The following is a 23,197-nucleotide window of genomic DNA, read 5'->3' as shown; positions in this document are numbered from 1 at the left end:
CCCATCGAACTCCCTGGGCGGTGAAATCCGGATCCCGCCGGCACCCGCTTCAGTGGGTGTGGGTAGGGGCGCAGGGTGAGGGACCGGAGCTGGTCTGGCTGGGGAGGCCCCTCTCTCCCAGCTCTCCAACCGGGCCAACACCTGATCCATGGCCGAGCCTAGGCGGTGGAGGAGGCCGGCATGTTGGGAGACCTGCTCAGCCATGGATGGCGCTTCTGCTCCTGCTGACTCCATAGGTTGTGGGTGCGGGATTCTGTCACAATTGACTTGGACTGGTGTAAGGCGGAATCAGATGCAGGAGACAGGTGCTGGAGTTGAGTGTCCTTTTAATAATTTGACACACAAAAAACAAAACCCCGAGGCACAGGGCGCTACAGACAGACTGCCTGGGAAAAACGCATTCCCGATATGGCGAACAAACTATAAATATTAGCGGCACAAAAAGGCACGGGGCGCAGCCCGGTAAATTCTCTCCTCCTTAAACTGTCAGATAACAAACCCGTAATAAAAACACGGACCACCGTCCTGAGTGGACAATCAACAATCCCACACAAAATCCCAACTGAAAACACACCTTAAATAAATCCCCACTAATGACAACACAAAACAGGTGCGGAACAGACAGACAAAACTAAACGACAGAAACAACGATCGATGGCAGCTAATAGGCCGGCGACGACGACCGCCGAGCGCCGCCCGACCGAGGAGGGGCGCCACTTTCGTTGGATCCTGTGACAATAGGACTATTGCTCAACCGCTAATGTACACTCCCCCCCTCCCCTCCCCCCCACATTCCAATATTTCAATGGATTGAACTTGAAATGGACAACTTTTAGGTTGAATCAAACCACAATTTTTTTTATTTATTAATATTTTGTGAGTAAAGGCTCTAAACCTATTTTATTATTCATAAATACAGTTGAAGTCGGAAGTTTACATACACCTTAGCCAAATACATTTAGACTCAGGTTTTCACAATTCCTGACATTTATTTTAAGAATGTGAAATGTCAGAATAATAGTAGAGAGAATGATTTATTTCAGCTTTGGTTCAGAAGTTTACATACACTCATTATGCATTTGGCAGCATTGCCTTTAAATTGTTTAACTTGGGTCAAATGTTTCAGGTAGCCTTCCACAAGCTTCCCAGAATAAGTTGGGTGAATTTTGGCCCATTCCTCCTGGCAGAGCTGGTGTAACTGAGTCTGGTTTGTAGGCCTCCTTGCTCGCACACGCTTTTTCAGTTCTGCCCACAAATTTTCTATACGATTGAGGTCAGGGCTTTGTGATGGCCACTCCAATACCTTGACTTTGTTGTCCTTAAGCCATTTTGCCACAACTTTGTAAGTATGTTTGGGGTCATTGTCCATTTGGAAGACCCATTTGCGACCAAGCTTTAACTTCCTGACTGATGTCTTGAGATGTTGCTTTAATATATCCACATCATTTTCCCTCCTCATGATGCCATCTATTTTGTGAAGTGCCCCCCCCCCCCCCCCCCCCCCCCCGGTTGAATGAAATGTATTCAGAGTGCAAGGTAGCCACACCTGCAGAGCACGTTACGTGACTGAATAATGTAAGTCTGAATACCAAATACTGAGAAGTGGGTAGGAAAGACGTAAATTCCTAAGTCGGGATCGGGTCTCATTACCTTCTGTGTTCTGCAAAATGCGTTCCACCAGCACTGGGTACTTCGTGATGCGCTGTGTCACCAGGAGAATACACTCTGTCACTCCTAATCTTCTCACAATGGAAAAACTGTTGATTTTCTGGAAGAAAAAGCTACATATTTTATACACAGTTCATAGACCATGTAGTGTAATCTGTAAATATTTCTGGATACACACAACTGCTGAATGTGGAAAAAGTCTCATATATTCTTAAATGGCCCACTGTCATTAATGTTCCTTTAAGTTAGCACATGGTGGATTGGACAGGATTTGTCAATGTCTCTCTTATCGTAGAACCAAACACTTACCCGTATGAGGTTTTGGAACTTCTTGTTGTGCAGCTGCTCCTTGTAATAGCTGACAGCCTCTGTGTGGCGGCTACAGAAATCACCATAGCTCTCCTTCATCCGCTCCCCTATCTCACCTGAAAACTGGAGAGGAGACAAGGATGAGAGCAGTCTCAGTATTGTTAGTCTTCCCGGGCTCCTCTGATCACCTTTCACTGACAGGTTTTTAATTGTAGGCATTTTTTATAGAGAAGGAGACAGATAGTAGGGGCATAGACTGAGTGGCCGAGACGGGACTCGAACCCCCAACGCCAGGGGAGCATATGCGATCCGGAGTTGGCAGCTCAGGCTTTGTTTACACAGGCAGCCAATTCTGATATTTTGCCACCAATTGGTCTTTGACAAACGATCAGACAACTTGCACATTATTGGGAAAAAGATCAGAATTGGGTACCTGTGTCAACATAGCCTTTGACCACTACACCAGACTCCGGCACATTCTGACAGGTTCACTGAGTGCACAAAACATTAGGAACACCTTACTAATATTAAATTGCACCCCCTTTTGTCCTTAGAACAGCCTCAATTTGTTGGGGCATAGAGTAGAGGTGTTGAAAGCGTTCCACAGGGATTGTGGCCCATGTTGACTCCAATGCTTCCCACAGTTGTGTGAAGTTGGCTGGATGTCCTATTATTGATACACACAGGTAACTGTGCATGAAAAACACAGCAGTGATGCAGTTCTTGGTACCCTCAAACCGGTGAGCCTGGTACCTACTACCATGACCCATTCAAAGGCACTTAATTCTATTGTGTTGCCCATTCACCCTCTAAAAATGGCACACATACACAATCCACCTCTCAATTGTCTCAAGGCTTTAAAATCCTTCTTTAACCTCCCCTTCCTCTACACTGACTGAAGTTGATTTAACAAGTGATATAAATAAGGGATCATAGCTTTAACCTGGATTCACCTATTCAGTCTGTCATTTAAAGAGCAGGTGTTTTTAATGTTTTGTATACTCAGTGTATATCTTATTTTCACTTATAAAAGGGAAGGAGGCAGAGAGTGGAAGACAGTTATGTGGGAAAATTACTAACTTTGTTCTGCACATGCGCTGTATGAGCCTTAAACCTGTACATTTCCACTGTCTGTTTCTCATGTTAGAAGAAGCCAGAGTTTTTCCTCTTGTTTCTGAGTAGCTTAGTCACGCAGCCAAAGACAGTGCTATCTGAGAGTGACTAGTTTTTGGTCCATCCTGTTCCTTTTTTATCTTTCAAGGGCACAGCTGTGTGGAGACACTAAGAGAACAGAGGCTAGCTTGAGAAGCAGCGACAATTCTATCAGCAGAAAGGAGTAACAAAACTGCCGTTATGACTTGTTTGTAGGCTCTCTCACACCTGCTAAACTGCCACGTAGACAAAGGTTATAGAAGTTGAGACCCAACTCTTGTCCGTTGGGCTCTTAGCGCTGCACTGTTGAGTGGACTGTTATCTGCTCCAGATTTGCAAATAGTATAATAAAAAGTTGTTATTTTGAAGAATCTGCAGTCTCTTCCTTTCTGGTTAGAATTTCCACGACAATTCTTGACGACTAGAATGGGATGGCTAACTCCGCTTGCTGATCGTTCCCGGAGACACAGAGGTTAATTGTGCACAGGGGCTACGTTAGGTGTGGCTCAGGGAGCCCACACCCCACTAAAAGGAGCAGAAGGGACCCCGCCTCGGACCCGGCAGAGAGCGTCAGTGGACGGATACGCCATCCCGAACAGACAAAATACATTTAAGGGTGAGACAGATTTTCTTTCAAACATCATAGAAAATCCTGTTCTGGGAACAGGTTGTGCACATTAGGTCTTTGTTGGAGCAAAGACACCCCTAGCTTTAAACTTTGTTGTAGGGTTATTTCTGATAGGGGAAGTCCTAGGGACGAGTTGCCCTGTTGGAGCAGGGACATCTCTGACTAGGATCCTTGTAGGAGCAGGGATAACCTGGTCAGAGATGGGTGAGTTGTCACTGTGTGTGAAGAAGACCTTGTCTTAGTGACAAGGAGGGCCCTACTGTGTGTGGAGAAAACCCTGTTTTATAAGAGGTATTCCCGGGTAAATGAGCATTAGTTGGCAAAGTACTTAATTAATATTAATTGATATGCCATGGTTTGCAATCATCAGATGTAAATGCACGAGTTATGTGGTTCTAGGACAGGGAAAGTAGCCACCCTTTGCCTTGATGACAGCTTTGCACACTCTTGGCATTCTCTCAACCATCTTCACCGGGAATGCTTTTCCAACAGTCTTGAAGGAGATCCCACATATGCTGAGCACTTGTTGGCTGCTTTTCTTTCACTCTGTGGCCCAACTCATCCCAAACCATCTCAATTTGGTTGAGGTCGGGTTTGTGAAGGACAGGTCATCTGATGCAGCACTTCATCACTCTCCTCCTTGGTAAATAGCCTTATACACAGCCTGGAGGTGTGTTGAGTCATTGTGCTGTTGAAAAACAAACGATAGTCTCACAAAGACACGGCGGTTGGAACCAAAAATCTCAAATTTGGAGATAATGTCCACTGCCAGTCTAATGTATTGGCCCAAGCAAGTCTCTTCTTCTTATTGGTGTCCTTTGGTAGTGGATTCTTTGCAGCAATTTGACCATGAAGGCCTGATTCATACAATCTCCTCTGAACAGTTGATGTCTGTTACTTGAACTCTGAATAATTTATTTGGGCTGCAATTTCTGAGGCTGGTAAATTCTAATGAACGTATCCTCTGCAGCAGAGGTAACTCTGGGTCTTCCATTCCTGTGGCGGTCCTCATGAGAGCCTGTTTCATCATAGCACTTGATGGTTTTTGAGACTGGATTGACTGGCCTTCATGTCTTAAAGTAGTGATAGACTGTTGTTTCTCTTTGCTTATTTGAGATGTTCTTGCCATAATATGGACTTCGCCGTATTTGGCAAAAGACCATCTTCTCTATGCCCCCATCTACCTTGTCACAACACAACTGATTGGCTCAAACGCATTAAGAAATAAAGTAATTCCACAAATTAACTTTTAAGAAGGCACACCTGTTAATTGAATTACATTCCAGGTGACTACCTCATGAAACTGGTTGAGAGAATACCAAGAGTGTGCAAAGCTGTCATCAAGGCAAAGTGTGGCTACTTGGAAGAATCTCAAATATAAACAAATCAAAACACATTTTAAAACTTTTGTTACTACATGATTCCATATGTGTTATTTCATAGTTTTGATGTTTTCACTATTATTCTACAATGTAGAAAATAGTAAACATAAAGAAAAACCCTTAAATGAGCAGGTGTTCTAAAACTTTTGACCGGTAGTGTACTTAGGGAAATAATTGGTTATGTGCATAAAACACATACAACATTTTGTATAGGGGGAAATACTATATGGGTACAGAATTCTAAATTACATAAAGACATATACAAATATTTTGATGGCGAAGAAATGCCCCCTTTGAGTTAATCCATAATTTATTTTAAGAAAGGAAGAAGTTCCTAACTAAATATTATTTGTTTTGTATTTGTATAGACAAAGTTTCACAATGGGAGCCAAGAGCAGCAGGGGAGAAACTTGTCTGCCTGACCCGCTGGTAAGGTAATGGTGGATAAGTGGGGCAGGGACATTCTGGAACAGGTACAAGCTAGCAGACTTTCCCTTGAAAAGTACATTAAGTGAAGTTTTGCTAGCAGAATGTAGAAAGAAGTTACAGGACTTAGAAGAAACCAAGAAAGTAGAATAGACTAGGATGATTTTAGGAAATGGGAAAGAGAAGCAGAGAAGGGCAGACAAGAAAATTAAAGGAATAATGGTGAATGATAAGAAAAGGAGAAACAATGACTATCCACCTCCCTATTATACCTCTGATTCCACTGCACCAGCACCCGCCCTGGTTGTCCAACAGCAGCCTGCTCAGCCGCCTCCCCCACTGCAGCTCTACCCCGAAACAAGGCCTGATACGACTGAAGGACTGTCAGACCCCTAAGAGACAGCCCCAGAGCAGTAGGAATCTGTTCTACACACCACCTACAATGACTCCCATTTCACTAGAGGACTAAAGGCATAGATTGGAGAACTGTTTCCGCAAACACAGTGGCATCAGAACAGCAACCGATGACTACAATAGCCTCTTGAAGGCTGCCCTAATGAATGGACTTTTGCCAGCCCTTGGTAAACAGGTTAAGACGACCTGCATTGGCTGGGAAACTACTACCCTACAGACGGTCATTGAACACTGTAAACGCGCTGAGAGGCAGCAACTGTCTCAAGAAGATAAGATGAAACAGAGCATGGAAAAGGAGGAATGCACAGCTGGCATTCTCAAAGACAGGGCCAGCAGGATCAGGGACGACCTCCAAAACGATTGACAGAGAGGAAAAGGAAGAGGTAGAAGAGGAGGAGGAGACGTGCGGACGGTCCGGACGACAGCAACCATAATGCTATAATTGTGGAAAGAGTGGACATTTTGCAAAAGACTGCAAGAACGGATCGGGAGGGGGAGGTAACTGGAGAACAGGACCGCCACTGAAAACGACCCTACAACCCACACAGAGACTGACGCGAGGATGAGACAGTTGACTAGAGGTTGACCGATTATGATTTTTCAATGCCAATACCGATTTATTGGCGGACCAAAAAAGCCGATACCGATTTTTAATAATAATGACAATTACAACAATACTGAATGACCTTTTATTTTAACTTAATATAATACATAAATAAAATCAATTTAGTCTCAAATAAATAATGAAACCTGTTCAATTTGGTTTAAATAATGCAAAAACACAGTGTTGGAGAAGAAAGTAAAAATGCAATACGTGTCATGTAAAAAAAAGCTAACGTTTAAGTTCCTTGCTCAGAAAGCTGGTGGTTCCTTTTAACATGAGTCTTCAATATTCCCAGTTAAGAAGTTTTAAGTTGTAGATATTACAGGAATTATAGGACTTTTTCTCTCTATACCATTTGTATTTCATATACCTTTTGACTATTGGATGTTCTCATAGGCACTATAGTATTGCCAGCCTAATCTCGGGAGTTCATAGGCTTGAAGTCATAAACAGTGCTGTGCTTCAAGCATTGCAAAGAGCTGCTGGCAAATGCAGTAAAGTGCTGTTTGAATGAATGCTTACCAGCCTGCTGCTGCCTACCACCGCTCAGTCAGACTGCTCTATCAAATATCAAATCATAGACTTAATTATAATATAATAAACACACAGATACGAGCCTTAGGTCATTAATATGGTCAAATCCGGAAACTATCATTTCGAAAACAAAACGTTTATTCTTTCAGTGAAATACGGAACCGTTCCGTATTTTATCTAACGGGTGGCATCCCTAAGTTTAAATATTGCTGTTACATTGCACAACCTTCAATGTTATGTCATAATTATGTACAATTCCAGCAAATTAATTACGGTCCATGTTAGGAAGAAATGGTCTTCACACAGTTTGCAACAAGCCAGGCGGCCCAAACTGCTGCATATACCCTGACTCTGCTTGCACAGAACGCAAGAGAAGTGACACAATTTCCCTAGTTAAAAGAATTCATGTTAGCAGGCAATATTAACTAAATATGCAGGTTCAAAAAAATATACTTGTGTATTGATTTTAAGAAAGGCATTGATGTTCATGGTTAGGTACACATTGCTTTTTTTTCCTCGAATCCGCTTGTTAAATCATCACCCGTTTGGCGAAGTAGGCTGTGATTCGATGATAAATTAACAGGCACCGCATCGATTATAGGCAACGCAGGACAAGCTAGATAACTACACATGGTTGATGATATTATTAGTTTAACTAGTGATTATCTTAAGATTGTTTTTTATAAGTTTAATGCTAGCTAGCAATTTACCTTGGCTCTTTGCTGCACTCGCGAAACAGGTGGTCAGCCTGCCACACAGTCTCCTCGTGGAGTGCAATGTAATCGGCGTCCAAAAATGCCGATTTACCGAATGTTATGAAAACTTGAAATCGGCCCTAATTAACCGGCCATGCCAATTAATCGGTCGACCTCTACAGTTGAGACCCCTGGACAGCATTCAAAGATGATTTCAAGCCCCCGTAAGGAGCCAACGGTTCGTCTCTTCGTCAATTGAATTTCTAGTAGATACTGGCACTGCAATGTCTGTCTTAAATTCTAAAACTGTCCAATCCTCCCATGTGAAATGAATCACTCTTGTTTCTGAGTAACTTGGTCATGCGGCCAAAGACAAAGGGCCATCTGAGAGTGACCAGTTTTTGGTCCATCCTGTTCTTTTCGTATCTTTCAAGGGCACAGCTGTGTGGTGATATTAAGAGAACAGAGGCTAGCTTGAGCAGCAGCACCTAGATATCAGCTAGAAAGGAGTAACAAAACTGCGCGTAATGTTCCCATCACGCTCTCAAACACCTGCTAAACTGCCATGTAGACAAACGTTACAAAAGCTGAGACCCAACTCTTGTTCGTTGGGCTCTTAACGCTGCACCATTGGGTGGATTGTTAATTGCTCCAGATGATCAAATCTTGTAATAAAGTTGTTGTTTGAATAATCTAGTCTTTCTCTTCCTTTTGATTAGAATTTCCAGTCAAGGTAATTGGGATACAGCATCGGAATTTATTTTTAGTTTACCTGCAAATACGGGAAAAATACAAGTCACTGTGTATGTAAGAGAGAGTGAATTAGAGAAAGTGTGTGTAACACTGTGTGTGTGGTGTCTCTCTACCTGTGTGATGAGGATGTCAGCGAGTCTCTGTATGTTGTAGTTCTTGTCGCTGCCGGGCTGCGTGGCGTCTCGGCGCCGCTCTTTGAGGTGGGACAGGAAGTGTGTGTGTAGCTCCAGTAGGTTCTCCAGGCGCGGGAACAGACAGTCCAGACGCCGCTCATCCATCTGAAGGTGCTCTTTCAGCTCCCTCACGTACACACGCAACATGATCTTCAGGGTCCGTACGTGATGCATCTCTGTCTGCATCAACTCTGTTGGGACAAATAGACAGAATGACTGACAGACAGACAGGGGGTTCAACATCTAATTAGCCTTTTACAGGAATTTGCTTTTCATCCACCGGACTCCTTTATTGATTGTAGAGCCAGACAGAGATGGATGGAACAATTGACATTCAAAAAGAGTTGAGCTTCTCCCTTCTCATAATTCACCTTCTAATCTTCAACTTAACCACAGGTATAACTACAAAAACACATTGAAAGCCTACATAAAACACGACAAATATAAAAAGATGTATAAGGCATCAAAATACAACAAAGATAGTGTATGACAAACTGACCGTAGATGACGTCCTGTCTCTTGACCATCTCCTTGGTGTGTTTCTTCAGGTACTGTTGGTCCACAGCCAGGCTCCATGACTCCACATCCAAGTCCTGGGCATCTGACTCCAGATCAGCTTGAACCGCAGAGTAGTATGCATCTGGGGGAGGGGAGGGGCATGGAACAGGTTGAGGTTGGCTGCAGCAGTGTGACTGTATGCTTGTGTAGCACAACTCCAATGTATTTCTAATGCATTCAATAGGTGATGTTCATTAAAGTCACATCACATGGTTTAGCAATATGTGCAATTAAATGCTAAAATAATAATCCTACGCTATGACCACTAACACATACTGATCTCCCGTAGTCGGGGTGGATGACTGTTTCTGTCTTGCTACTGTAGCAGCACTAGCTACATCACTGCTAGACAACCTGGGATAATCATGCAGTCTCTTCCACACACTCCAGCTTAATGAAACTGGGTGAGGTCCCATCTCTCTCCCAACAGCCCACACTCTCTATATGCCAGCCATATAACCCGTCTCATAACCTAGGATCACAACAGGGTTGCACGACCTTCCTCCTGGAGAGCTACCCTCCTGAAGGCTTTCTCTCCAACCCTAATCTTGCACACCTGATTCTACTAATTGGCTCCTCAATAGGACTTTGATTAGCTGAATTGTGTTAGTTACAACAGGGTTGGAGCAAAAGCCTGCACACTCAGTAGTGGTTGTCCACTCTGGCTGTACGGTACTCGCTCTCGTGTATCTAAGCTCTAAAGAGCAGCTCCCTCCCTAACCCACTCACCCTCTACGATGACGGCGTCAGTGGTGGAAGGGGTCAGGGACACCGCATACTCGTTGAAGCGCTTGATCCCGAAGCGGAGGCTGTCCATCTCGTCCATGTCCCCTGGGAGGGATCTGAAAGAGGAGCGCCACAGGTCCAGAGTGGCATACATACTGAGAGACTACAAGACTACTATACACTAACACTACAGACACAGCTACAATACAGAGGTCCTGAATGACATACTGGACTGAGATGTTACAAGACACACTAACACCAACACCCCCCCGGCATAGGAGAAAGATACAGCTACACTACACTAAAGTGGCATACATACTGTACATGCTGAGATACTACACTACTCAACCACAGGAGACAAAGACACAGCTACACTACAGCTAGACTGGCATACATGCTGAGAGGGACTATACTACCACAGATGGCAAAGACACAGCTACACACCTCCCGCAACCTGCCTGCCTGCCTGCAAGATGCCCCGTCTACGACAGCACTATGATAGCACTGGCTGTTTTAAGCTCTGTCTCAACTCAAATCAAAGAACTGCAAAATTCACTTGACAGTTAGCTGCAGCATGTCACCTATTAATAACACATCACAGACATGTAGAAAAAAAGAAAGCCAAAGCCAGCTTGCATGCACCACAACCACCAGAAAGGTAAAATGTATTTGCTTAAAAACTAACATTCAATTCACAAATTAAATTATACAGAGCAGTGGTATAGTCTATACAGATGATATAGGGCAGTGGTATAGTCTATAACTACAGTCTATTATGACAATGGTATAGCCTACATAGTGGCGGTCAATACACTGCTATTGACCAGCGGCTAGCTTATGTAGCCTGCTGACTGATTGGTCAGGTGGCTAGCTGTTGTTAGTACTAACCCAGAGCTGCTGTTGTGGTTGAGGTAGGCTGCAGCAGTGTGACTGTGGCTGGAGGAAGAGCTGCTGGAGGCAGCAGGCTGAGCACTGGGTCTCCGTGGGCTGAGGGTCATGCCTGGGACTTGCGGCGAGCTGGAGGGGCCATCAGGGGCCAGCGAGGACTTGTCCCCCTTCCTCAGGGCTGGGAAAAGACAAGAGATGGATGAGAGATGGCAAAAGCCCTGCTTGCCCCAGTAACGCTGCAGCCAGACGTGAGGCAGAGAACCCTGCAGGAAGCGACAGGTGAGGTGGTCTCTGTGCATCAGCACCCGGACTCCCAGACGGCCAGACAGACCCCAGGAGGGCCCCCAGACATTGACCCTACTCCGGGCAGGTCTCGCCCGACCAACCCCCTTGTTAACCTCTAGCTCCATAGTGTCGGTCTGTCTCGCAGGAGTAGAGGTGATGCTGCTGCTCGCACTATAGTCACGGAGACTGATACACACATGGCTTTATATGCCCACCCGACTCCTGATCAAGTACATTCTAGAGATCACACATGCCCCTTTCCTTTTCTCTCTCTCGTTTTTTCTACATCTCTCTCGCTCTCTCTCTCTCTTCCCTTCCCCTCTCCCTCCTCCACCTCTCTGTTTCCAGCAGGGGCAGGGCTGGGGTGGGCTGTGTGATAATAGGCAGAGATCAACAAGTAGGAGGGGAGATGAGAACACAGGTGTCTGTCAGTCAGAGTCTTGCTGCTCTTCAGATGACTACCGCTACTGAGGATGAGCAGCGTAGACTCAACCCTCACGTGCTAGACTGCTGCTACTGAGAATGGGCAGTGTAGCTTCTGCACTTATCCACCAGACCGCTGCGACTGAGGATGAGCGGTTGAACATCTGGGTGATTCTCATGAAACTGGCACTTGACAAAAAAGAAACATTTTCCACCATAATTCCTCTTGGATCACTAAGATTAGGATCTGCATGTATCTATTTCATAATTATTATGTGGTATATTAATCAGATATTATGCATTTTACCAACATTTCCACAACTAGCAATGCAAAAATTATAATTACCACAGCTTTTGAAGTCCAAAAAAGTTATAAACAAATAAATGTAATTTTTTTTTAACATTGCTCACCTAATGAAAAAGCCTGAGTTACACATAACACTGAAACAGATATACACTGAACCAAAATATAAATGCAACATGAAACAATTTCAAGTTCAATGAGTTTGTCACGTCCTGACCAGTATAAGGGTTATTTGTTATTGTAGTTTGGTCAGGACGTGGCAGAGGGTATTTTGTTTATGTGGTTCGGGGTGGTGGTTTATTTAGTAGGGTGTTGGTTTAGTTAGTCCCGGGTTTTTGGGGTTATGTTCTAGGTTTGTACTTCTATGTGGTCTCTAGTCTTTTGTATTTCTATGTCTAGTTTATTGGGGTTGGACTCTCAATTGGAGGCAGGTGTTTTCTAGTTGCCTCTGATTGAGAGTCCTATATATGGGTATGTGTTTGGTTAAGTGTTTGTGGGAGATTGTTTCTTGTTTTGCCTGTGTGAGCCTGACAAGACTGTTTTGTTGTTCGTGCGTTTTTTCGTTTTGTTATTTTGGTGTTCTCTTTATTTAAAATAAATAAAAAGATGAGCATCCACATTCCTGCTGCGTTTTGGTCCTCCATTCCCGACGACAACCGTTAGAGTTACAGTTCATATAAAGACATCACTCAATTTACATAAATTAATTAGGCCCTAATCTATGGATTTCACATTACTTGAAATACAGAAATTAATCTGTTGGTCACAGATACCTTAAAAAAAGTAGGAGCGTGGATCAGAAAACCACTCAGTATCTGGTGTGATCCCCATTTGCCTAATACAGTGCGACTCATCTCCTTTACGTAGAGTTGATCATCCTGTTGATTGTGGCCTGTGGAATGTTGATTGTGGCCCACTCTCCTTCAATGGCTGTTCGAAGTTCCTGGATATCCAGAGCATCCCAAACATGCTCAATGGTTGGCGTGGTTACACGTGGACTGTGGTTGTGAGGCCGGTTGGAAATACTGCCAAATTCTCTACAATTACATAGAGAAATTAACATTACATTCTGGCAACAGCTCTGGTGGACATTCCTGCAGTCAGCATGCCAATTGCATGCTCCTTCAACTTGAGGCATCTGAGGCATTGTGTTGTGTGACAAAACGGCACATTTTAGAGTGGCCGTTTATTGTCCCCCAGCACAAGGTGCACCTGTGTAATGATCATGCTGTTAGGTGGATGGATTATCTTGGCAAAGGAGAAATGCTCACTAACAAGGATGTAAAAATTGCTAAATAAGCTTTTTGTGCATCCTCATTCTGAAGGCATACAGTGCATTCGGAAAAAATTCACACCACCTTCCTGACCAACTTTCTTCTCCTCAGATTGCTCTGTTTGGCCGGGCTAACAGCTGAAGGAGAGTTTTGATGGTTCCAAACTTCTTCCATTAAAGAATGATGGAGGTCACTGTGTTCTTGGGACCTTCAATTCTGCATAAATGTTTTGGTACCATTCCCTAGATCTGTGCCTCGACACAATCCTGCCTCGGAGCTCTACGGGCAATTCTTTCGACCTCCTGGATAGGTTTTTGCTCTGACATGCACTGTCAGCTGTGGTATCTTATGTAGACAGGTGTGCCTTTCCAAATCATGTCCAATCAATTGAATTTACCACAAGTGGATCCTAGAAACATCTCAAGGAGGATCAATGGAAACAGGATGTACCTGAGTCTCAATTTGTAAGTCGCTCTGGATAAGAGCGTCTGCTAAATGACTTAAATGTAAATGTCTAATAGGATGTACCGAATCTAATAGCGAAGGGTCTGAAGACTCATGTATATGAGGTATCGTTTTTTTTCCATTTTTTTTCTCTTCTGAAAAACTGTTTTCGCTTTGTCATTAGATTGATGAGTAAAACAATTATTATTAACAATTATTTAATACATAGCATAAGGATATAACGTAACAAAATGTGGAAAAAGGGAAGGGGTCTGAATACTTTCCGAATGCACTGAAAATGTGAAAAAATTATATTAACTTGTGCTCATCTAAGGACTTTTCCTCTAGATGTTGCATCATGAGTAGGGTTGTACATTTTGGGGAATATTCAGAGGTGGAAACTTTCCGTGGGAATAAATGGAAATATATGGGAATTAACGGAAATATATGCAAATTGATAATACCATTTAAATGTAGATGTTTTTTGCATTGGATATATTTACCATATCATATGGAAACAGAAACATAAACCTTTTACCTTATCATAAGTAGACATAATTGCAAATTACTAAAGCCTTCCAAACAGAAAAAAAAATGTTTAGTTACGAATTGAACTTTAAATGAGTTGACTCTTCACATGGGATGATTTCACTGAACAACGAAAGAAAGGGAATATTGAATGATCCCCAATGATCCATCTCATCTCCCCAAAAATTTTTCAACATACATCTGTAAAATGATAGTCTTCCATGTCTTCTCCCTGGACCTCCTCAATGTCCACCTCTTGAACATCAGACTCTGAGGCCTCATCTTCAGTGCCACTTTCCAACCTTGTTAAGGATGGCTCGTTGTCAGGCTCAAAAAGCCTCAAATTTGCCCGGAAGGCAACCAATTTTTCAACCCTTGTGTTGGTCAGCCTGTTGCGTGCTTTGGTGTGTGTTCCCAAACAAGGACCAGTTGCGCTCTGAGGCGGCTGATGTTGGTGGGATTTGGAGGATGATGGAGGCAACAGGGGAAAGAGCCTCAGATCCACAAAGTCTCTTCCACCAGGTGGCTGATGAGATATGTTGGCATGACTGCCATATTGCATCTCCATCTCAAAGCCCAGACTGCCAAGAACCTTGCCCTCATCCAGGCCAAAGGGGCGAGACACGGTAGTGATGACACCATAGGCCTTGTTGATCTCTGCACCAGACAGGATGCTCTTGCCAGCATACTTGGGGTCCAACATGTACGCTGCGGCGTGTATGGGCTTCAGGCAAAAGTCTTAACGCTTTTTGATGCATATCAGAACTGCAGTTTTCTCTGCTTGCAGCAATAGTGGGCAGGGCAGTACGGATTTCTTCTCTTACATCTGCAAGCAGAGTCTGAACATCAGACAGGATGGCATTGTTTCCCTCAATCTGTGCAATGGCTGTTGCTATATGTTTCAGGAGTTTCAGGCTGCTTACCACTCTCTCCCAAAAAACATCAACCAGGAGGAACCTCTTGATGGGGCTGTCCATATCAGCAGACTGTGATATGGGCATTTCTTGGAGAGACTCTTTCCTCTCCAGGAGACTGTCAAACATGATGACAACACCACCCCAACGGGTGTTGCTGGGCAGCTTCAATGTGGTGCTCTTATTCTTCTCACTTTGCTTGGTGAGGTAGATTACTGCTATAACTTGATGACCCTTCACATACCTAACCATTGCCTTGGCTCTCTTGTAGTGTATCCATTGTTTTCAGTGCCATGATGTCCTTGATGAGCAGATTCAATGCATGAGCAGCACAGCCAATGGGTGTGATGTGAGGGTAGGACTCCTCCACTTTAGACCAAGCAGCCTTCATGTTCACAGCATTGTCTGTCATTAGTGCAAATACCTTCTGTGGTCCAAGGTCATTGATGACTGCCTTCAGCTCATCTGCAATGTAGAGACCAGTGTGTCTGTTGTCCCTTGTGTCTGTGCTCTTGTAGAATACTGGTTGAGGGATGGAGATGATGTAGTTAATTATTCCTTGCCCACAAACATTTGAACACCCATCAGAGATGATTGCAATACAGTCTGTTTTCTCTATGATTTGCTTGACTTTCATTTGAACTCTGTTGAACTCTGCATCCAGCAAATTAGTAGATGAAGCATGTCTGGTTGGAGGGGTGTATGCTGGACGAAGAATATTCAGAAATCTCTTCCAATACACATTGCCTATGAGCATCAGAGGTGAACCAGTTGCATACACAGCTTGAGTAAGACATTAATCAGCATTTCTCTGACTACGTTCCTCCATTGAGTCAAAAACACTTCTGATTCCAGGAGGACCATGAGCTGTTGCTGTCGATAAGGTGTCTGATTTATCATTTTCACCTCGAATAGAAGTAGAGGGACTTTTGTCAGAGGTTGGTTGTTGTGAGTGCTGAGGGAACTTTATGCACTTAGCCAGATAATTCTGCATCTTTGTTGCATTCTTCACATATGATTTGGCACAGTATTTTTAAATGTACACAGCTTTCCCTTCTACATTAGCTGCAGTGAAATGTCTCCACACATCAGATAGTGCCCGTGACATTTTCCTCTAAAGATTATTAAAAAATGAGTAAAAAAAAAACGAATACAATTGCATGTACAGATAAATAGTCAAGCAGTTAGATTAAACAACTCCTTTGTAAAATAAATGTTTTAAAATGAAACATGTATGGAAACAGGTGAATTAACACTCTTCAGTTAGCAGGCTCAAGCAAGCTAAAACCCACATAGTAGCACAAACTAACTATCAGAAATTGTTAACAAGTTAGAAATGATTTAAACACACTTTGCTGTAGGCTACTATTTGCTAGTTAACAAAGAACATGTATGTCATATAAAATATATTCACCCCACCCATATTGTAATCAAAACATACCAGAAAGCATGTAGTCCTTGACTCAGACAGTGTATTAGTGTGGGCTCAATGGCATCTCATTAATGTGCAAGATCTTGAGAATCAGCTGTACATGTGATGGAAAAGTGCACTGCACATGTGATGGAATAATGCACTGTGGATGCAGAGGGTTGCAATTCCATTGAATTGGGGATAGCTTAACCAAAATATGCCACAATACCTAGAATTGCCTTATGTGTATCTCACAAAAAAGGTTCACTGTTATAAGCCAACTTTTTTGATTAATTTAAGCAAAATTAACTTTCCATAGAAAAATTCCGGAAATTTACCAGGTTTCCGACCCTTTGCAACCCTAATCATGAGTGAATAAATCTATTTACACTTGAAAAAAGCAACTTGAAAAAGTGTGGCGGTAATGAGCAACATGTCCACAGACACTGTGCTTTCACGTAATAAATATTATAGTTTAATGTAAACTTCAACTAGCATTCAATTTTTATGATTTATGGACAAACTACAGCAACATATTTTGTGTTTTTATTCAAATAAGTTAGGTTTTTCGAAAGTAAAATAGTATAAATCTGGACGCATTTCGGTAATGAGAATTTGGCTAAAATTTTAAATATATTCAAACTTAAACACTGCGCCATAAACTATGCATCTTAGTCATCAGAATGATCGTGGCTTGTTGCAGATGCATCATGGTTTTCTAACTCAATTTGCTACTGCCATTGTTAAAATTGGTTTCATGAGAATCACCCATCTACCAGACTGCTGCTAACATCAGCCCTCATCCACCAGACTGCTGCTACTGAGGATGAGCAGTGTAGCTTCAACCCTCATCCACCAGGGAACAAGTCTGAGTGATGAGATTTGTCTACATATTTTGCCATATCCACATTAAAAACAAAACAGAAATGGGAATGTAAAGTATGGAGCTTTTTTTCTGTTGGGGAGTTAAAGGATAACTTTACTTTACTTTTGATAATTAGTCCACTGTTAATATGGTCTCAGAAAGTTGTGCATGTCAGCAGCAACATTTAAAGGGCCAATCTGCGGTTGCTACATCCATTTATGGTCTTATAAATTAATGATGTGTACCCATTGATTCTTGGGGAATATAACTTATGCCTCATGAGTGTAGTTCAAATGTCTCAACCCATCAAGTACCCAAAATATAAGCTTGTTTTATGGCAATGTTTGTACACAAGTAAATCTAAACAAACACTGTATAGCCTCAAAACATGCTTAAAACTATAATTTTTATATCATGGATGGCCATTCCTTGCATCCATAGCTCTGTCTATGAGTTTGAGAATGGCTACATTTCTCCAGTTCCTTCCCTCACCTTTTTACCGAAGCAGTGGCGTAGAGTTGGCTTTGTTAGTGTTTCTACTGCTGATTGCCCCTTTAAGATAAAGCACTTTCAGTAAAAAGCTAAAAAGTGTGATGCAAAACACATCATCACACTTGTACTCCATCTTGAAAATGTAATTGCTGACATGCACACTTAAGGACCATATCAGAGGCCAAATACAAATAAAAAAACACAAAAAATATATAGTCTTTAATAAAATGATCCTTTAAGGGACAAAAAAAGAAAACATTTCAACTCATCAACTAAACGTGTAACTGTCATGCAATATTTCATGGGAGGTCCTTCCAAACAAAAAGGAGTAAACAACAACACTAACCCTGGGGCAACTAGAAGGTTCCAGGTTTAATGGGAATGGTCTAATATACTGTAGATGCCTGGTACCCTGGAGACGTGATCTTCTCTTATGACCTCTAGAGACTGTCGGCTTGCTTGCTAGCTCATTGGTCACACACACACCTTCTCTATCGCACTCTCACAAACTGTGGCTTGTATTTTCCTCACTTTGCAGGTAGAAAAAAAACCTGACACATTAGCTAGGTTTCCATCCAATTGGTGACAGATTTTCATTCAATATAAAAAAATCTGCCCAAAAACAATATGCGCATTTTCACACCTGAGATGTCTTTCCATCAAATTGATTTCTTGCGGATAAAAAAAAAAGTAAAAAAAAAAAAATGCAATAAAATTCCCATGCACCTGTCACGGTTGTCGTAAGGATTGGACCAAAATGCAACAGGAATATGTATACTCATCTTCTTTTTATTTGAAGAAGGAGAAACAACTAAATACGTATACAAAAAGAACAAAATGAACCGTCAGGTGCAACAAACACTAAACAAGGAAGCAACTACCCACAAAATCCCATATAAAAACACCCCTCTTAAATAGGACCTTCAATTAGAAGCAACTAGGAGCAGCTGCTTCCAATTGAAGGTCAACCCAACAAACACCACATAGAAATAGACATACTAGAACTAACATAGAAATAGACTAACAAGAGCATAGCCCAACAAACCCCGAAACACTCTAAACAAACACACCCCTGCCATGTCCTGACCAAACTACAATAACAAATAACCCCTTATACTGGTCAGGACGTGACAGCACCGAATACAAAATACAAGTTAAATGGGTTTCTATCGCATTCAACTCGACTGATGGTTTTGTCACAATTTTTTTTAACTTTATACAGCGAATGTGCCCACTCTCGAATTGGCACGTGGGCTCCAGCCAACAGTTCGCAGATACAGTGCAGATATAGACTACATGATGAGATTATTTTGGTCAAAAGAACAAGTATTTTTTATTTGTCAAACGGCAGCCAAGCATCGATCATCATTTCACCAGAATAAGACTCTCGATATTTATTGGAAAGGAGTATCAAGCTCATTACTTTGCACTTTCGCCACCCTGTGAAGTTCATAATAACTTATTTCATCTACATTTTACATTTTAGTCATTTAGCAGACGCTCTTATCCAGAGCGACTTACAGTAGTGAATGCATACATTTCATACATTTTTTGTTGTTGTACTGGCCCCCCCATGGGAATCGAACCCACAACCCTGGTGTTGCACGCACCATGCTGGCGTTGCAAACACCATGCTCTACCAACTGAGCTACAGGGAAGACCCTGTAGCCATCTGTAGCCTAATAAATTGCATGCTTTCCTGAGCCGTAGTGCAAGGACCACACAACATAGTTTGGTTTGATAATTAAATTTTAAAGACAAAAAGATCCCACCTGTCACGCCCTGACCTTAGAGACATTTATTTTCCTCTAGTTTGGTTAGGTCAGGGTGTGATGTGGGGTGGGCAATCTAGTTTTTCTATTTCTTTGTTTTGGCTGAGTGTGGTTTCCAATCAGAAGCAGCTGTCCATCGTTGTCTCTGATTGGGAACCATACTTAGGCAGCCCTTTTTCCCTCCTTGAGTTGTGGGATCTTGTTTATGTATAGGTGCAGGTTATGCACTCCATGACTTCACGTTTCGTTTGTTCTGTATTGTTTTGGTGAGTTTCCTTTATTATACATGTGGAACTCTACGCACGCTGCGCCTTGGTCTCCTCATTCTTACAACGCGCGTGACAGAAGATTCCCTGTGGCTCAGTTGGTAGAGCATGGTGTTTGCAACGCCAGGGTTGTGGGTTCGATTCCCATGGGGGGCCAGTACAAAGAAATGAAATGTATGAAATGAAATGTATGAAATGTATGCATTCAGTAAGAGTGTCTGCTAAATGACTAAAATGTAGAAGATCCCACCACAAGAAGACCAAGCAGCGTGCGCCTACGGGGAAGACGAGGTGGACATGGGAGTCCATCCTGGATGGCAAAGGATCCTGGACGTGGGAGGAGAGCAAGGCCGGAAGGGATGGCCTCCCATGGGAACAAGTGGAAGCAGCGAGGGAGGAGCAGCGACGAGATCGGGAGGCATGGCAACGAAGGAAGCCTGAGAGGCAGCCCCAAACATTCTTTGGGGGGGGGCACACGGGGAGTTTGGCAGAGTCAGGGTGGAGACCTGAGCCAGCTTACCGTGGGGAGTGAGTGACGAGGCAAGCACCGTGTGATGTGGTGATGCCCACTGTGTCGCCAGTGCGATCTGTGCCCGCGCCCTGCAGTTGTCGAGCTGAGTTGAGCATCCAGCAAAGACGGGTTGTGCCAGCCATACGCTCCAGACCTCCAGTGCACCTCCACGGCCCAGTATATCCTGCGCACTGTGTCGCCAGTGCGCCTGCACAGCCCAGTTCGTCCTGTGCCAGCGCTCCGCCCTTGCCGGGCTAAAGTAAACATCCAGCCAGGACGGGTTGTGCCAGCCCTACGCTCCAGACCTCCTGTGCCAGCTCTGCGCACCCGTTCTCCAGTGCGTCTCCCCAGTCCGGTGAGACTTGTTCCAGCTCCACGAAAGAAGCCTCCAGTGATGATCCATGGCCCGAAGCCTCCAGTGATAATCCATGGCCCGGAGCCTCCAGTGATAATCCATGGCACGAAGCCTCCAGTGATGATCCATGGCCCGGAGCCTGTAGGGATGATCCATGGCACGAAGCCTCCAGGGATGATCCATGGCCCGGAGCCTGTAGCGATGATCCATGGCTCGGAGCCTACAGCGAAGTCCCCCGGGCCGGAGCCTCCAGCGACGTCCCCCGGGCCGGAGCCTCCAGCGACGTCCCCCGGGCCGGCGCCTCCAGCGACGTCCCCCGGTCCGGAGCCTCCAGCGACGTCCCCCGGTCCGGAGCCTCCAGCGACGTCCCCCGGTCCGGAGCCTCCAGCGGCGGCCCCCGGTCCGGAGCCTCCAGCGGCGGCCCGCAGTCCGGAGTCTCCAGCGGCGGCCCGCAGTCCGGAGTCTTCAGCGGCGGTTGGCAGTTTGTAGCCTCCGGCAAAGATCCACGGTCTGGTTCCTCCGCCGACACAGAAGCGGGGGGATCAGCGGGCGGAGTGGGGGCTACACCCTGAACCAGAGCCACCGCCAAGAATAGATGCCCACCCGGACCCTCCCCTATAGGTTCAGGTTTGCAGCCGGGAGGGGGTACTGTCACGCCCTGACCTTAGAGACGTTTATTTTCCTCTAGTTTGGTTAGGCCAGGGTGTGATGTGATGTGGGGTGGGCAATCTAGTTTTTACATTTCTTTGTTTTGGCTGAGTGTGGTTTCCAATCAGAGGCAGCTGTCCATCGTTGTCTCTGATTGGGAACCATACTTAGGCAGCCCTTTTTCTCTCCTTGAGTTGTGGGATCTTGTTTATGTGTAGGTGCAGGTTATGCACTCCATGACTTCACGTTTCGTTTGTTCTGTATTGTTTTGGTGAGTTTCCTTTATTAAACATGTGGAACTCTACGCACGCTGCGCCTTGGTCTCCTCATTCTTACGACGAGCGTGACACCACCTTGTCTAGCGTATTTTGTTTTGTCAATATTTGGTAAGTTTACAGACAAATTAGCTGTTTCCATCAGGCCTGTCGTGACATGTACTTTACTCGCACAAAAAGGTTGGATGGAAACCTGGTTTGTGTCCCAATTACCTTGACCATCTTCCTCTGCCTCCTTCCGGGGTTTTAAAAAGGATAGTACGGGCATTGAAGAAAGCACCAAAGCATTCCACTGCACAGACAGAAGACTTATAAAAGTGCCAATATGATCGAGACCTATTAATAAATGTTACCTTTATTTTACCAGAGATTTTTTTTCCAACAATAATTGACAGCGTAATTTGCCTATGTAGTCTGAACGTTTAACCTAATGACTCCAGAACAAATACAATTTAATCAGAATTCCTTCTGGGGTTTAGTGATTTACTGTTTTCCCCCATTTCTTTAAAAGTTTCTGTTTTGAAGGGTTTCTTCCGACAAGGAATCAAGAACTCCCACTTTTGTAATCTCGAATATGAAGAAAAACTTGAAGCTTTGTTAACTTTTACTTAAGTGAAAAAAGCCCCATGCCTGGCTGCCTGTCATTAGCGGTCATCATAACAACCTTGGCACTCCACTAATCCACCTCCCACTGGAGCCTGGATGAGGAGCTGCAGGACACCTTTAATTTGACTCTCAGGGACCAGTAACATCCTTATCCACTCCTTCTTTACTCCATCTCTGTTCCTTCTTCCTTGTCCATCTCTTCTCTTCCCTCTTACCCTCTTTTCCTCCTTGTTGTCACCCCTGATTACTCCTTCATCACTTACTAACCTGCCCCTTCCCTCCTCCTCCTCTCCCTGGCATCCAGACAAAAACAGGGATCAGCTCGACTGACCAATCACAGGGCAGCATGGTGGATGTAAGCAAACAGAGGCTAACTGTCTGCATCACAACCAGTATAAGACATGTCCTGGAGACCACACATTTGCCATGTCGAGGAGGAGAGGGGAGAGATAATGGGGAGATGGGGAAGAGGGAATGGGGGCTGAAGGCTTTGATATCTCATTTAGATCACACTTGACAGGCTATATAAGGACTGAAGTAAAGATAGAGACAGTGGAGGGTATGGAATAAGACCATGAGATAGAGATCATGTTGATGGGTTTCTCTGCCTATTAAAGATGGAAAATCTACATTATGTGTGTGATCATTCCAGTGTTTCACCTGTGAAGGGCAAAGTGTGTGTGTGTCAGTTTTGCTCAACTAGGTTAGGGGATGCTGTTGCAGAGGTCCAATGCAGATAATCTTTCTATGAGGAGAAAAACATGGGATTATCTAACAGTGGGAAAAAAAACTGACCAGGATAAATTGGAGAGAGAACATTTTTACTGATTGCAAAGCACATGACATTGGCCAAATCAGTTCAATAATTGTCTCTAGTCTAGACACATTGGTTTATTGGTTAGAAGTGCTCTGTG

The 23,197-nt window shown here is 43.8% G+C and overlaps 1 protein-coding gene across 1 annotated transcript in view; it reads right to left on the bottom strand.

Annotated features, from left to right (window-relative positions):
* LOC115193008 (rho guanine nucleotide exchange factor 18-like) overlaps nt 1–11,320 on the bottom strand; it is a 39,351-nt gene extending 28,031 nt beyond the window's left edge. The window contains exons 1-7 of the mRNA XM_029752013.1: nt 11,137–11,320; nt 10,911–11,088; nt 10,026–10,138; nt 9,238–9,378; nt 8,679–8,929; nt 1,978–2,100; nt 1,651–1,768 (exon numbers count right to left, since the gene is read on the bottom strand). Coding sequence (XP_029607873.1) covers nt 1,651–1,768; nt 1,978–2,100; nt 8,679–8,929; nt 9,238–9,378; nt 10,026–10,138; nt 10,911–11,088; nt 11,137–11,320 — 1,108 coding nt within the window. The remainder of the gene's footprint in view (nt 1–1,650; nt 1,769–1,977; nt 2,101–8,678; nt 8,930–9,237; nt 9,379–10,025; nt 10,139–10,910; nt 11,089–11,136) is intronic.
* Nucleotides 11,321–23,197: the final 11,877 nt, after the last annotated feature.

The sequence above is a fragment of the Salmo trutta genome, chromosome 4 (assembly GCF_901001165.1).
Source record: "Salmo trutta chromosome 4, fSalTru1.1, whole genome shotgun sequence".
Taxonomy (NCBI): Eukaryota; Metazoa; Chordata; class Actinopteri; order Salmoniformes; family Salmonidae; genus Salmo; species Salmo trutta.
Note: the sequence above shows the minus strand (reverse complement) of the source record. Positions and strands in the feature narration are given on the sequence as shown.